Source organism: Stomoxys calcitrans, chromosome 5, assembly GCF_963082655.1.
Source record: "Stomoxys calcitrans chromosome 5, idStoCalc2.1, whole genome shotgun sequence".
Lineage (NCBI taxonomy): Eukaryota > Metazoa > Arthropoda > Insecta > Diptera > Muscidae > Stomoxys > Stomoxys calcitrans.
Genome location: NC_081556.1, coordinates 70,705,311 through 70,722,920, shown reverse-complemented (window position 1 = coordinate 70,722,920; position 17,610 = coordinate 70,705,311). Strand labels below are relative to the sequence as shown.

At 34.7% G+C, this 17,610-nt stretch overlaps 1 protein-coding gene across 4 annotated transcripts in view; it reads left to right on the top strand.

Moving 5' to 3' along the window:
- LOC106089124 (nuclear pore membrane glycoprotein 210) overlaps window positions 1-17,610 on the top strand; it is a 363,893-nt gene that overhangs the window by 310,408 nt on the left and 35,875 nt on the right. For 3 of the 4 annotated variants that reach the window (XR_001221554.2, XR_001221552.2, XR_001221555.2), the window contains exon 25: window positions 837-1,276. Coding sequence is in view for 1 of the 4 variants with exons in the window: in XM_013254900.2 (XP_013110354.2) it covers window positions 837-952 (116 nt within the window). In the remaining 3 variants the exon portion in view is untranslated. Of the gene's footprint in view, window positions 1-836; window positions 9,992-17,610 lie in introns of those variants that run through there. The other variant, XM_013254900.2, reaches the window with a different exon arrangement.

Below are 17,610 nucleotides of genomic sequence, written 5' to 3'. Positions count from 1 at the left end.
GTATCCATTTTAAAGACAGCTTTCTCACAATCAAATGCTCAATTGGTGTGAACGGTTGAGGTGCTCCCAAAACCAGTGGAGAAAAGCAAGTCAGTGTAGAAATAACATAACTTGTGAACTAATGAACAGAATAAAAAAAATTACAGGTATATTTCTGTCACAACCTAAAATTCACAAAACTTTATGAAGCCTTAAAATGGGTTTGTTGGACAGTTCTACAAAGGAAATATGTCAAATAAACCTATTTCAAATCTACATTAAGTTTTGTGAATAAGGCCGTTAGGTTTTAGAAATGTGCCATCTCAATATTTTTCCAGTACTGTAATTTATGAGATAATGATCTTGTTGTACTGGTATTACTAATAAATAATAAATGAAATGAAATTATTACTTTCTAAAATTATTATAGACTTGGAGTTTGTGGAGCGATTTATATGTTACCCATGGACTTTTTTCAGCCTATGGTTAATGTATAGGATTCGCTCCTTCAAGTGGAAAATAGGCATCAAAAATAGACAATTGTCTACATTTGGATGAACGCATTATAATAAAATTTTCCATGCAGGGAGCCACTGTACACTCTAAGGCCGCCTTTCACATGACAGTAACCATGTGTATCAAACCATTCTGAGCTTGAGGCTGGGGGCAAGGATTTAAGGCGCAGTACAACATCTTTTTCGCTTTATGCATATCTTTTTATCTTTATTATTGTGTGTATCTGTGTGTGTGTGTGTGTGTGTGTGTAAAAGTTTACATACATATACAAACATATAGATGGACATATATATTTCTATTTGTATTTGTATTGTATTGTCTTGTCTCTTCTTTCATTACAGCCAATCGTGGTAGCCCGGAGAGTGTTGGCAGTTTATCGCCTGGAAATGATTCCTTAGTTTATGGTGACACAAGTATAGTATCCCCCCAAAAAAGGATACATCGTAGATATTTATGAGATGATATTCTGTAATTTATTTATATTTTATGAGAAAACACCACGACTGCCACCACCACCACCACCGCCACTGCTACCATTGCCACGACGACTGCTCCGCCACCAACCATCCAACCTGCACTACAAACCGCCAACAGCAGCAGTAACAACATCCACATCAGTGTAACTATATACACTCCCCACATGCTGTATGCGACAGGGCCCTACAAAGTACTTACATTTGCTCCTCTTCAAACCCCTTCCCATATCGCCGCCGAGGACAGCAGAGACGAGTCAGCACCAGTGAACGTGGGAATCCGGAACCCCATAGTCATCGTCACCAAGGTTCGTGGTTTTTTGTACAACTTTCAGTAACTACGACATCAACATAAACAACAAAAAACAAAAATAATAACAAAATAACCACACAACGACAAAAACAACAACTGTAACAGCCCTGTATGACGAGAGTATGTGTTACTTTAACTACTGCCATATACCATAGACCTCTTACACTTAAGCTGAACTCACTCACATGCACACATGCACGTACACTCTCGGAAACATAGAGATGTACAAGGACATGGACATGTTATGTTTAATCCTTAGTTCCCATACTGTTTTTTTTTTTCATTCGTTCCTTTGTGTTTTTATTTGTGCTTTGTGCTTCTTCTAATGTAGGAGCTTACATTCTAGGGTGTACCGAAAATCATTTGCTTAAACAAGGACCTCTATTTTTTTACATTCTTATGTTTTGAGAATGGCAAAAATAGCATCATGGCACTACGGAATATCATATATGTTTCAAAATAACAACAGACCTTTTAAGCAATTAAATGGTTGCTGTTCGAAGTGAAACAAAAAGGTTTGGAATGATTCGGCGGTTATTTGAAAGAGTATAACAATTATTATTAGTCTTATATCTATAGACTAATAATAATAATAAAAAACGAGTTAATTTTGAAAAGTATATATTTGGAATTATGTTGAGTTTGATTGCTGCACAAGTAAATCTCAAATCGTCAGAATAGTAACTTGCGGAGAACTATCTCCAATGCCTTTTTGGTAGAAAAGCAACTTGAGCCTGCGCTGGTTCATAGAATTTACTTTCGGTAGCCTGGACCCGATTTTAAAGTATCTCAAAAATTTTTAACTCTACCTTATTTATCCAATATTGTTGTTTTAAATTCAAGCTCGAGGTCTTTTTGGTTTTTTCTCTTCTCTTTATTATTTATGCATAGATATTTCGCATATCAATGAAACGCATTTTCATGATATGATATATCAAACTTCGTAGTTATGCGACCGTCTTCAACAGGGTAGTAAAGCAGACAACGACTTTTGAAGACGGTCGCATAACTATGAAGTTTTTGTTTTTCATTTCGATATATCATATCATGAAAATGCATTTCATTGAAATGCGAAATATCCATGCATAAATAATAAATAAAAGAGAAAAAACCAGAAAGACCTCGAGCTTGAATTAAAAACAACAATATTTTATTTCAAAAACAAATTTTCATTCGAATTATTGTTTACAACTTACTTTTCACAACGTACTCGTTCAATTTTTAAGAGCATTGTTTGTATTGCCGACTTTGTACAACAAAATATTCCATTATTGCTTTTGTTGATGAATTACTGGATTGATGTGAATTTATATTGAAGTTTATGTAAAATTCTTCAAATATACAGCCAAGAATCGTAGGGCTACTATTTTTACAGACAGATAACCTTTTTGAAGTACACATTTTCAGTGCGTAGTTTCCTTTCGTCTCAGAAATTTCATATGAGTTTCCGAGACTACCCAAACTTGCTTTATTGTGTGTTGACTTGTTCTAAAATTTACTGTAAATCCAAAAACTAAATTATACTTTTAATTCAATGTAAACATAAGTTCATTTATAAACCGTGTATCATTGTAATAATCATGCCTATAAAATGTAGAGTAGAATAATTTTATGATCCGTCTTTTCCCCTATTTCTGTAAAAACCGCATTCTTAGTTTATTTATTAGACTTTCTTAACATTCTAAAACAATGAGTTGCATTTGACAGCTTATGTCAGTCATTGGTATGATTACACTTTTTAAATTTATAGGTTGAAGTTATTTTATAATTATTCAGTTTTAATGTATTTTGCAAGTGTAAAAGTAAACTAAAAAAACTAATGAATCATCAAGACAAAAGTTAAGATAGACAAGCACACATAATATGTAAACTTTTCAAGAAGTTAGCCAATTTTTGCCAAAGTATTTCATATAAATACTTCTTAAATACGCTGTAGCATTATTTAATTTAATTTCATGTAGAGAACTAAAAAAAAAAAATACCATCGCCTCTGGCCTGATTATAGAAAGTGTGTGTGTGAGAGAGAGAGACAGATCAGTTGCCCTGCAGTATGAGTAAAGCCGTCATTCCATCACTGAACCTGCAGGGCGCTTATGCTTTTTGTTTTCTTGGAATGTTCTTTAAGCTTTAAGGTCCAAGCTGTGAACCTAATGCTGAACGAGAACTTACAGCATGTTTTATGAAAGATGTTGACTCATTATACCATGAATTGCCAATTTCCATCACCAAACGACTCTATATTATTACATTGCCAACACCGCATAGTGTTGCCAAATCGAAAAATTTTGAAAATAATTTTAGAACTTTTGAATGTCAATATAGTCAATGTTGAGCTGTTTTCCAATAAGTATGCAAGGTATCGCAACTTCATTAAGTAGTCTTCTAAACATTGAAAGGAAAATAGCACCAGGAAGTAAAGAAAGCAATGAAAAATATTAAAGTTATTTTATTTGGAAAAAAATGCAAAATTCTGATTCTTCCGAAAATGGCCAATCTGCACCAGTTTTCCATTGAATACTCGTAGAATTTGAAAAATTTCCAACGGTGTAATAAAATTTGCAATCTGTTTACAAATAGTAACACAACTTCAAAAATACCGACTACACCTTGACTAAAATATAAAAAAATGGTTATATGTCCTATAACTCATAAATCGTTAGAGATCCAGACATTTTAGCATTTTTTTAAGGGTTTTACGGGCTCCATCTTTTAAATAGGTGTTTATTGGAAAACATCTCAACATTGTCTATGTTAAGTTTCGTGTACATATCTTTATCCGATCAAAAGTTCTAAAATTATTACCAAGATTTTTCGATCTGTCAACATTGTGCATCGTGCTTTATGGTTCAAATAAAATTATCGGTTTTAAGGGCGGTGTCAGATTCCCACCGTTTTATTGATAGGCCATTGCTTGAAAAAAAATTTCATAGACGCTCATCTTACAAAATTTAGGTCATGCATATTGGACCCAAACTTAACACAGGCAGTAAGACCTTGCAGCTCATTGAATATTTCAATAAAAAAAAACAAGCCCAAGCATACTGCGGCTACAGTGAATCAGTACTTGGGGAAATGAGGAAGTAAGAATGTTCCATATACAACAAGAAAATTGGTGAAGAAGAGAAAGAAGTAATTTTTTGCAAAATCATCACTTTCCACTATTTGTAGGTGGTACATTTTGGCTGGAAGTTCAAAATGAAAAAATTTATGTACATATTATGTCCATTTCTCACCTGATTTTAATGAATTTAGTGTATATTTGATCTTCAAACACCAATGCTTAATATAGTTGAAATCGGTACTTTGTTTTAATAGAACTACACATTCATCAATATCTGAAATAGAAATCTTGAGCTCATATAAGTCGTATTTTTCACCTGGGAATTAAGAACAGGGTGAGTTATACGATAGCTTTTTTTAATATGGTCTTTCACGTCTCACATCTTGATAATGCTCCTAAAAAGTCAGATTTTCGAAACATTTCTTTAAGATGACAGAAAGCGCATAAGTTGAACTTGATGTCTAAGATTCCAGGCAGAATACGCTCCACATTGATTCACATCCATATTTAGGTCTATTGCCTATATGGATGAAAGTTTTTAAATATTTGAAATATATTAGGCCGATTTCCCTGTTGATTGTGGGCCTGAGCAAGCTTATCGGCTGTTATCGCTTGAGATCAAAGACTTTAGAAATATTCTCTGGAAATCTATGGAGTTCATCGGTGGATAGTGCTCACATAAAACAAAGCTTATAATTCTTTAGGATAAGAAGAAAATTCATAATGCGGAACATGGTCGAAATTAAATGGAATGCATTAAAATCTAGTTATCCCAGTTGTTGGACTATACAATTAAATCACCTTACCTACATTGAATGACAATCCAAGGACAAAATGTTCATGTTGAAAAGCAATCTGTTTCCTACTTCGTCTGATATTTTTATGGGATACGACTCCAGAATATTAAAATTGAACCCTATTGATCAAATTGAACCCAGCTTGTCGTTATATGCAAATTTTCCTTTACTACTTCGAAAGAAATTTTCCATTTAACAAGAAATATATTTTTAACCCATCTCGGTTCACCCTAATGCACCTACACACGAATACAGATAAACTTGCACCCGGTCCTACATCATTTTATACTGATATAACAAACACACAAGTACATAAATATTGTTAAGAATTGTATTTAAGTTTAAGAAGACTCTTTTTGTATTTTCAAGCATTGTTTTATTTTTTTTCTCTCATTTTATTTATTTATATGTAATTTTGTGTTTTTTTTTTTTTATTTCTTTGAGCTATATCCTGTTTTGTTATTTTCCCCCTATTGTTGGGATCCTTATTATTTTGTCCCCTATGTGAAGCAAAAAAAATGTACCCTTAAGTTACTCTACTCGTATTTTTTTGTATGACTTCAAGTGGCATTAGTTTTAAGTTCGTTTTCATCCATTAACACTTAAGCATTCATTTCTAAGGACACGAAGTTACTAATTGGTTATTTTAAAAATAAAAAAAAAAAACAACAATTAAATTTTCCTCATCAATCAACTACTTTTTACTAACTCTTTTTGCCATACTGACAATCTCTAGCAATCTGTTTGGGTGGAAGTTTGATTTTTTGTTGTACATATTTTTAAATATTTACTTGTTTTTCATTCAGCATTTCTATATGAACTGATAGTGCACTCAACCATAAAGAAAGTGACGTTTTTCCCCAGTGAGTACATTTTCTCTCACATTACATATTTCTTTCGAAAGTAGAAGACACAAACCGTCGTTTATTGTTTGGGTTCAATAGAAACATTGCATAAAAATTAAATATTTGGTTACTGTAAAATGTATGTGAGCTCCTTTTATGGTGGCAAAAAAAACCGAACTTATTTGAAGCACTTTACGTCCATAGTATGCGTGAAACCCTAAGTAACAAATATATTTGCTTTATGACCTAATTTGTGCCCCACGAGGTATTTGCTTTATCTTTAAAGTCTTATCTCTTACAACCTTCGTCTTACATTTTTATTTTCCCCCTATTTCAATAAAAAGTTCTTCTATTCATTTGAGGGCCATATTCAAGCTAGGTCACAATGTTAGCACCTTTGGCAAACTGTCGACAAAAATTAAAAAAAAAAATCCATATCATCTATTTCAGTTTCAGTTGGAAACGAGACCTAGCATTACTCTACAAAGAATCTTTATGTGGAGACTCGATAACTTTAGGTTTGTTTTATTTTCCCAATAAGCCGATTTTCTCGCTTATTTTGATACAGACCATGTAAAGAAGCATTAAGTTTTGCTGAGCCGAACTTTGGATACCCATCACCTCGGGTATATATGTAAACCACATTTCGTCCCAATCCAATTAACTATGCATTATTTATGCGCCCTATATCGAAATATGGTCCGATTTGGACCAAATTAGTCATGGACATTGAGTGGGCTAATAAATACAAGTCACTGTTCAATTTTGTTTTAACACAGTTTCGGTCTTTTCGATAGCTATATCCAAATATAGACCGAATAGGACACGGATCTAGAAAAGGCTAACATAAGTCACAGTCTTCAATTTCAGCCAAATCGGATAATAAATACGACTTTTATGGGGCCAAGACCTTAAATCGAGAGATCGGTCTATATGGCAACCATAACCACGGTGGACCGATCTGGACCGTCTCCAAGACGGACATCGAGGGGCCTAACACAACTCACTGTCCTAAATTTCAGGGAAATCTGGCAAATCTAGACCGATCTGGGCCAAATTGAAAAAAAAATATGTTGAAGGGCATAACACAACTCACTACCCCAATTGCAGCGAAAATCGGTCAATAAATAAGTTGTCGTTGTTATATGTTGGTTTGCAAAGAGTGCCTTTCAACAACAAGTTTGTACATTGGGTCGTTGAGAATCGAAAAAAATTGTTGCAGGAAAATTAACAATTTTCGTAGTTGTTTTTTCGACCAAAGTTGTTGTTTTTCAAAATTATTTTTATTTGTGAGGGCTGTTTTAGCGGTGCAAAAACTACATAACTCCATCGAATCTTCTCAATATCAATATTGCTTGTAATAGGCCGAAATGGAATTTTATTCTCATGTTTGAGCAGGTGCTCCCAAAACATCCTTGCAGCTAATCGACAGTGTCCATTATTCCAGTACTGTAATTAATAATCCGTGGAGCACAGGTTATACGCCTTCTAATTCCTTACATAATGATATATGTCGAAAATATAAGACTTTCCTGGAATTCTCACTCTTTTGACTATTGACTGATTGAATTGGAGTGGAGATATTAAGCCGGAGTTGGAGAGCAGTTCGGAGTCGGGGAAAGCGTACTCAACTCCGAACTGAACTCCGGCCTAATAGTTCGGGCTCGGCAATAAAAAGGAGGTCCGATACATGTTTAATCTCGATTATAAGTATTGAGCTTAAACTTGCATTGGACAGAAATCACATTAGTGAGAAGTATCCTCGCAGTTCCTTAATGAACTTTGGGCTAAAGCCTTTGTCACCAAATATAACATCCAAAGATTTAAATCGAATTTCAATAAACACTACTGCCTCCTCTTTCCTCCTACCCATTTTTGAACTATCAGTCACCAACACAATGCACTGCATGTAGGGGGCATGAACTGCTTGTTGCCAAATAAAAACAGGGGTTTTTTGTGATCGATGAATTTTCGATGCTCATAGGATAAGAAGTTGTTTTATAACTACATATATATGTGGAGATAGCTATCGTCAAACTCCATAGGTGATCCAGATTGTTTCGGACCGATCGCCGTAAAGCGCCAATAACTCGTCTTGTCATGTCGAGTACTATAGGCAAAAACCGGTGCTGGTCGGACTCTCACTGAGACTCTCCACAGAGCATTCCACTCTCCGCAACCTATGTACGCGGTAGCTTCCAACTGAATTCGTAATGACGATGAACACATGTCGGAGCTCAGAGTTCTAACCCGTGTGGTGCTGATAGTTATTCCCTGGCGGGAAGTCTATTAAAAGTCGGGTGGTTAGGCAATGGATAGAATTATGGGGAGCTGGTTTTGCTTATATATATTTTTTTTGGTTGAGAATAGATTAAGGTACAATACAACCAAAACAAAAAGTTTTTAGGATTTTTTTCGGTATTTGTTGTGAAAGTTCCAAGTATTTTTCATATATTGGGTTGCCCAAAAAGTAATTGCGGATTTTTCATATAGTCGGCGTTGACAAATTTTTTCACAGCTTGTGACTCTGTAATTGCATTCTTTCTTCTGTCAGTTATCAGCTGTTACTTTTAGCTTGCTTTAGAAAAAAAGTGTAAAAAAGTATATTTGATTAAAGTTCATTCTAAGTTTTATTAAAAATGCATTTACTTTCTTTTAAAAAATCCGCAATTACTTTTTGGGCAACTCAATATTATCCCTAGGATAAAATTTCACCAAAATTGTGTAACAATTGCGGCTTCCAGAGACTTAAGATACCAAATCGGGAGATCAGTTTATTTGGGAGCTATATCATGCTAATAGCCGATTTGGACCGCATTTAACACGGTTATTAGAAGTCCTTAAAGAACATTCCGTAAAAAAATTACAGCCAAATCGTGAGATCGGTTTATATGAAACGATAAGGGCCAAAGCTTAACTGCAAAATTGCAAAGTGGATATCTTGATTCGATCGACCGCTATCGCTATCCCGGAGTGAACATCAGAAAATTTTTCGGCGGTGGTTTTCCCCTTACAAATGCTGGCAACATTTGTGAGGTATGTTGCCATGTTAAATCTTCTTCACCAAGTGGCGTCGGTATGCGGCACGCCATTCGGACTTTCCATAAAAAAGAAGGCCCCGTATCATTGAACTTAAACTTTAATCGGACTGCACTCATTGATATGAGAGAAGTATCCCCTGTTCCTTAATAGAATGTTCAGGTATATTTAGTTAGTATCGTGATTTCCACCATCCTATGCTGGTGGGTATAATAAAATAAATGAATAAAAATAAAATATTTACTTCAACGAATAAATTTTATAATTTCATATAGACCAATCTCCCGATTGTATTAATTGAGCCCCTAAAGGGTGCAATTCGATAAGGCTGAAATTTTACACGACTTCGTTCGACCACCAACATTTATACCAAGTATGGTGTGCATTGGACCACAACCTGATATGCCAATGTAAGAACCTAGTGAACCCAACGTTCAGAATTCGGTCAGAAGTCTGTACGAAAGTCACAAAATTTATCCGAATTCGGATTCGAAGTCCTATCTGAATTGTTAACGAACAATATATGGAGTGGTTGGCACGACTTCGGAACGAAACATCGGAGGGAAATCTGATGTTTCTGACAGAATTCTGAACCAAAACTATGGGAAATTCGAGTTGAGTTTTAATGAAACGGATGTGTTTTCTGACTTGTCTTATCGATTTCTGGCAGAAAGTATATTATCATATCAATCATATCATATTCAATTTCTTACCAAATTCTGGAATAAATATTTGTAGAATTCGGAAAGAATTTCCGACTTGCCTTATCGAATTCTAACCAATTCTGAAAGAATTCTTACAGTATTCGAATGTGTTTTTCGGCGGTTCGAATTGTAAATTTGCTCTTGAACATTCCATTAAGAATCTCCTTTTTATAGCCGAGTCCGAACGGGAGAAGTTTTGACATAGGCGAGCATGCTAACCCGAACAAATATATGGAAACAAACAAGCACAAAAAAAGAAAAAGATTCGACAACAAGTTCAGACTCCGTTCATAATTCCTACCGAACTGTCGGGAAATTTTCTACCGGTAAAAAATGTGCCATAAAAACGGAAGCACAAAAATTCCTAACGGTTCAAACAAATAAATATGTGAAAAAGCAAGTACAAAAGTCAAAAACATCCGACACACAGTTCAGACATCGTTCAGAATTCCTACCGATTCCTACTGTCGCAAAAAAATTTAAAAAAAAACCATACGACAGGACGTTGAGACATCGTTCAGAGTTCTTTCAGAACTATCGGAACAAGAATTCCTACAGACAAATAGTTCAGAATTCTTTCCGTTGCGTCGGAAGAAAAAATTAAAAAAAATATACGACAAGACGATCAGACAAGAACTCCTGAAATAGTTCAGAATTCCTTTCGAAAAAAAAATTGGAAGTCTGAGGAATGAGTGTGTAAAATTAATGACTGCGTAAAAACTTGAAGTCAATAAATAAAATAAGGAAATATTACATTTTGGTGAAAATTGGTAAAATTATTAAGAAAAAATTGTTTTGAAAATTTTGCGGATAATAGCTTAAAAAATAACAAGAAAATAATGCCCGATTTGGAAAACATCTTCACCCATTTCGACCAAAGTTCAAATCGGCATTTTTGGTAAATTGGTATAGTTTAGGGGAGACCACCGTAGCACACAGATTAGCATACCCGCCTATGACGCTGAACGCCTGGGTTCGAATCCTGGCGTGACCATCAGAAGTAAAACTTCTCTCCAAAGAGGTGTCGTACTGCGGCACGCCGTTCGGACTCGGCTATAAAAAGGAGGCCCCTTATAATTGAGTTTAAACTTGAATCGGACTGCACTCATTGATATGTGAGAAGTTTGCCCCTGTTCCTTAGTGGAATGTTCATGGGTAAAATTTGCAATTTGCATTGGTATCGTTTAGGGGACATACTATGAAGTAAAAATACATAAACCCAAATGGAGGTCTGTGTTTTGTCGTTTGAGAACTCAAAGGTTTTCTAATTTTTTTTTTATAAAATATTGGCTATTCACCTTGTTTTACGCTACTTTATTTTTGTTGTTTCATTTTGTTGTTGGATTTTTTATTTTTTGCTTTCTATTTTCAATAGAAGTAAAACAAATCCTACATTGGTTTCAGCTGGACAAGTAAATCCAACAATAATATTGACTATTTTGAAGTACATATAGCACATACAGTGATTTAGTCGACATATTTTGTTTAAATTTTACTTAAAACACATATTTAGTACAATGTATACGTCCTCTTTGCAAAATGAAAACAAAAAATTAAGGTATTTAAGCAAGTTTCTTCAATAAGGACTAATTAATGAAATTATATAGAAACTAATCAAGTAAATGCTATTGAGAACTTAAATATCAAAACAGTTGCCGATATCTTGAATGTCGAAACAGTTGAAAGTGTTGCTTAAACCCAATGAAACGAAATTGAAAATGAAATTTCAAATGGAAAGGAACTATGGATCTTAAAACGTGAAAGGCACGTTCCATTAAGGGAACTATGCAGTCCGGCACGACACAAAACTATTTAAATGACAAGCTTTGATATCGTGAATTGTACAGATGTAATTTACCCAAAAAAATTCTGCCCAATAGCATCAAAACTTAAAACAAAAATGCTTTTAGCCGAAAAACAAGATAAGAAGAATCTGAAAACACTTTTATGTTATTTCCTAACAATCGTTAAAAATGAGTTAAACTTTTTCTTAGTTCTCAATTCTTTCTCACTATTGATTCTTTGGATTGTGATAATCCGTACTTCCTTTTTTCCGGGACAAACCAAAAACCCTATTAACATAGGTACTAGGATATTAAGTAAAAAATGTCTTTTTATCCGAAATAGCATAACCTGTCCAAGAGTTGTCATATACTTTTATATACTGAAGACTTCTTATTGTAACATTTTATTGAGGATTATAAATAATTTCACTTATACGAGTTTAGATAGCAAGTGGAAATATTTAAAATTTTTTCATTATTAAAAGTACATAGTTGTAAGAATTAGAAAATTACATTAAGTCTTTTTTTAAATCATCATGTTTGATTATCAATACACTGACCATAAGCATTGTATTTTTCGACATTGATGTAACCTCTAAATTATACGTTTTACAGCCACCTTGTAAGAATGAAGCGTGCATGGACTATTTTTGTATCAATGTTCACAAATTTATATAATTTATTCAGCACACAATATTAGACTAAGTTAGATTTATTATTCAGTGTGAAATATAAATTAACATTATTCGCTCCGACATCAGCGGCAAAGATGTGAAAAACCCCAAAAAAATGTGTTAGCAGCAATGAACCTTATGATTGTCTTTGTGGTTGTTGTTATCGACCACAAGCCCAATATAAAATTCTATGATGATGAAAGTTCTTTTAGGATATCTAATTGATATACATATATATGTATGTTTAAAATTATTATAAAATAAAATTCTAACTCGTCTGATTTACATAAAATTTTTCAAAAAGTGGCAATAAGAAATACCACAAAGCCATGAATTTCCAAAATTGGAAGTAACGTAGAGAAGCTTCAGGTCAACCACACCAAACATTGCTCCCTTTGACTTCTCTTATGTTTTCAAACTCGCTATGTTTGCACTCTTCTAAACTTCTGATATTAGAAGTAAGTCATCGAATTATTTATCAAAGCCAGTTGTTTACCATCAATTAATTTAAAACTTTTGTTTTGAAAATAACTTTCTTTGCCTTGTTACTTGACGGTATTTTGTTTACAAGTAAAAAGTCATAGCGTTAATTCCGTACTATGAAATACGAAGAAAGCAACGCCAAATGTAGAAGTTGTAAAATTGGCCGAAAAGTTCCGTTAGCATCAAATAGTTCAAGTTAATAGCAGCGCATCACAATATGCATGAATACTTTTTTTATTAACACGGACTTTTTTCCAACCCAACTGCCGTATTCATTTTATTGTACGTAAGTGTTGCGGCACCTTCGAAATTGTCGACATTTAAAATTACATAAATTTTGTAAAAACAATTTTGACCAAAATCCGATCATATTATGGGAGTCATAGAGAAGGACGTTGTGCAAAATTTTGAGAAGATCGATTGATAAACGCACTTGCAAGGGCCCCAAAATTGAAAATCATGGAGTTACGTGTAGTGTTGGCCATATAATTTGGGGTACCATTTGGAAAAACTTATGTTTAATGATAAATAAATTATTATACTCACCACCGAAGGATGGGGGTATATTTATTATGTTATTCCGTTTGCAACACATCGAAATATCCATTTCCGATCCTATAAAGTATATATATTCTTGATCAGCGTAAAAATCTAAGACGATCTAGCCATGTCCGTTTGTCTATTGAAATCACGCTACAGTCTTTAAAAATAGAAAACTTTTGCATAGATTCATTTTTGTTGAACTTGAATTTTGCTGAAATTTGCAACAGTGAGTTGTATTAGGACCTTCGACATCCTTCCTCAATTTGGCCCAGATTTGGATATAACTGCCATATAGACCGATCCGACGATTTAGGGTCTTATGCCCATAAAAGCCACATTTATTATCCAATTTTGCTGAAATTTGGGACAATGAGTTTTGTTAGGCCACTCAACATCCTTCTTCAATTTGGACCAAATCGGTATAAATTTGGATATAGCTGCCATATAGACCGATCTCTAGATTTATGGTTTTGGTCCAATACAACGCGCATTGATTGTCCGATGTCGCCAAAGTTTGAGACAGTGAGTTGTGTTGGGCCCTTCGACATTCTTCTTCAATTTGGCTTAGATCTGTTTGGATATATCTGCCATATAGACCGATCTCTCGATTAAAGGTTTTGGGGCCATAAAAGGCGCATTTATCCGATTTCACCGAAATTTGGGACAGTGAGTTGTGTTAGGCTCTTCGACATTTTTCTGCAACTTGGCCTAAAGCGGTGCAGATTTGGATATAGCTACCATATAGTCCGATATCTCGATTAAAGTCTTGGGCACATAAAAGGCGCATTTAATATAATCCGATTTCACTGAAATTTGACACAGTGACTTAAGTTAGGCTTTTCGACATCCGTGTCGTATATGGTTCAGATCGGTTTATTGAACAATGACTTGTACTTATTATTATTAGTATTTGGTCCAAATCGGAACATATTTCGATATAGCTGCTATGGGGCATAAGGTATGCATTTTCCCCCGGATTTTGACGAAAGGTGGTTTACATATAAACTCGAGGTGGTGGGTATCCAAAGTTCGGCCTGGCCAAACTTAACGCTTTTTTTACTTGTTTTTTGTTTGTTTCCCTTTCGAGGGCATTTTTTTCAAATGGTTAAGGAAAACCAGAGATCTCAACGCACCAACCACTGTGGGACTCGTATACATGTTATTTTTGCATCTTTTCGAAGTTGTATTAATGGCTTCGAAAGCTGCGTCTGTTTCTAGTGGAGCGGTATATCTAGAGCCAGGGAGTAGGCTTAGAATGGACTCCAGAGACGTCAAAGCTTATTGTCTGCTACTGAGACCTCGACCACTAGCCGACAGGCGACAAGAGGTGGTTTTGGCGAAGAAAACTGGCTCGAGTCTTCAGGACAAGGCCGAACCTATTTTATCTTTACATGCCTATAATTTGGCTTAGACTTATAGAGAGGCTCGCTGATAAGGAGAGAGGCTCTCTTCATTGGGCTCGGAGATTCACTGCATAGGCTTTCTCGAAGGTTATACGGCTAGGTTGGGGAACAGCCAGCCAAAATGATGGGATTACCTGGAGGACATTCCATGCTCATTAGAACTAAGGCGAACAATTGTAATATGGGTCCAAAAAACCTTTGCTAATGTCTCTACTGACATTTTGGAGGTAGTTGCCGACAAGGGAGAAGAAGTGGGTTGCCTACCTAGGAACATTTGGAGTGGGATAGCCAATGGACTTTCATCTGTTTACTCCGGTGTCCTTGTGGAATTGCCTGGGCCAACTCCAGTTTGTAACGATGCAGTCTGGTAACGGGGCCGTTACAAACTAATGCATCATTGCGCACTAGGAAAGACCGACAAGTTCTGGCCAGGCGCAGCACTGGTTTTAGTCAAGAAGGAAGAAATTACTTTTTAACCAATGTCACACGCTTGGATACTAAGAATTCCCTCAGATCCTAAATTTATAAGAAGATTGGTATATTGGATGTGGCTGATGTATGGCGACCGGCGATATGCAGTATTCGTACTAAACTGCGGCTGTTTCACTGATCTCAACAAGTCTGAAGGAGTTGTATCCTACGGACTAAACAAAATGAAGCCAATGGTCTATAGAAGCGGTGGGGTTGAGAAATAAGAAGACGATTCAGCTGTTGTTGCCATCGCTAAATCAAAACAGAAAGTGATTCTGAGTCAATCGGTATACTTATCAATAGGTCTTTCTCTCTTCCTTCTGGGCGTTACAAACAAATGCACTAAGTTATAATAACCTGTACCACAGTGGTGGTGTAGGGTATACAAATAAATTATTGGCGATAGGTTAGGTTAGGTTCAAGAGGCAGTCTGCCTCTTGTCCTTGGTGATACCACAGAAACAGGACAAGTTATTAAATAAAATAAATGAGAACCCAAAGTTGAACTTCTTCTGATTGCCAGTTCGGGATACACACACGCAGAGCAGATTTTCTATAATATTTTCTTCCTCGACGTTCTAACAGCTTCTGCAAATGTCGTTACTGGCTACCTTTAGTCTGTCAGCACGATTTGCGATCAGACAGTGCGGTCATGACGGACACATTGAATAAGACCTCTGTTCTAGACAGAAAAACGGTAGACCTTTTCAAGTCTAGATTAAGTCGCATAATTTAAGGATGTTCACAACACCTATCATTCGTTGCGCTTCGGGCCTGATCCTGAAGACTTACGTGATGCCAAAAATGTAAAAAATAGTGCCATTTTGTAATAATTTCGAAATTCGAAAATCTCCAATGAAATAACATCCAAACAAAAAAGAAAAAAAAAAATAACCCCAAAAGTAATTTGGGGAATATTTCATCTTTTATTTGGTTTTATTTCGTCGATACTGTTTGGATATTCGCTTGTGTTCTAAAACTCACATTAGCTAGTGGAACGAAAACTTTAAACTTTGAGTTGTTCCGTGGCCCTTTTCTCCCCTGAAAAATGTGAAAAATTTTCACACATTTTTTGACAGGAAATACAAACACAATTGTTTTAATTTACGATGAAAAAAACATATGTAAAAACAAATAAACACTTAATTATCAATTGTTGGCATGTTTATTATTTATTTCAGCTATATTTTTACAATAACATCACCTTTACATCAAATTAAATCAATTTTATTTAACATTTGGATGTTTGGTTTTAGGGGTAATATTTTAACTGCTGGTAATTATTTCCTCTCATTTTTTTTGTTTTGAAAAAAAAAAAATCCCCTGCTGCGGTTAAAGGCATTGTTTGGTTACATTACAATCTGCAAATCATATGGCTTTGCGAAAAAAAAAAATCATGTTTCCATTTTTTTGAACGGGAATCAGAAAAATTGCTTTTCCCCGCTGTCACAGAACAGGTAAAGTGAAAAGTTTTCGAAAAGTGAAAGTAAGGTGAAACATAGAACACACCCTATTATTTCATTATGAAACAATTCCCTAATAAGGAAATGAAACAAACTCCAAAAAAAAATTATTTTTTGGCGGCTTACTCCATGTGATTAAACATTGAATTTTTATCGAGATATTACAAAACTTATTACTAGCAATACCGGTTCAATTTGTTTTTGATTGTAGTAAAAATCATTGGATTAATGTTTCTGCCTATTATTATCTATTCAAAGTTAAAACAGAAGCGAAGAAAATGATTATGGAATTCGAAATCATTGCCGGTAGATGCAGAAACAGCAAATTGTTATATATTCCCAGTGAAGTGCAATTATATGCTACAAAATTTGCACATTAAGAAAAAAAGTATAATATGTGGTATGGGAAAAAGTTCAAAATTCGAGTTTGTTTCAAAATGATTAAAGAAAATTAAATGTACCGAAAATGAAGCATATAAAATTAGGAAAATAATAATAAATTAATATTATGCAGATATTCAATTTAAATACGCTGGCGCGATTTTAAATAAACAAAAAAAAATCGGTTGCGGCGCTCCCTACTTCTATACGCTTATCTCTTATTTATTCTTTAATTCCTGCATAGTTTTTATAACGTTAATGTTTCCCATATCCAAAATATGTCAGGAGTTTAAGCAACTGCTTATAACCACAGTGACTGATAATGTTGCAACAAATTAAAAGCGACGAACATCTAGTTAAACTTTTCACTTATTTGAGCGTTATGACCGGTTACCACTAAAATAGCAGGCGGACGCATTAACTCACCATGTCCGTTTCGTCAAGTAGTTGGTGATACATTGCAAGTCTTATTATAATTTTGCTTTTTATGCAGTCAATTGAATACAAATTTGGGCCTGGGTTTATTTCTCAATAAAATAAACCAAAACATTGAGCTTTATTTAATATCCAACATTTTGGGCTTTATTTTATTATTTTGATTTGGCGCTTATTTCGTTAATGTTAGGGATTATTTCATTAGGGGTTTTTCATTTTTCGCTTTGGGGCTTATTTCATTGGGGCT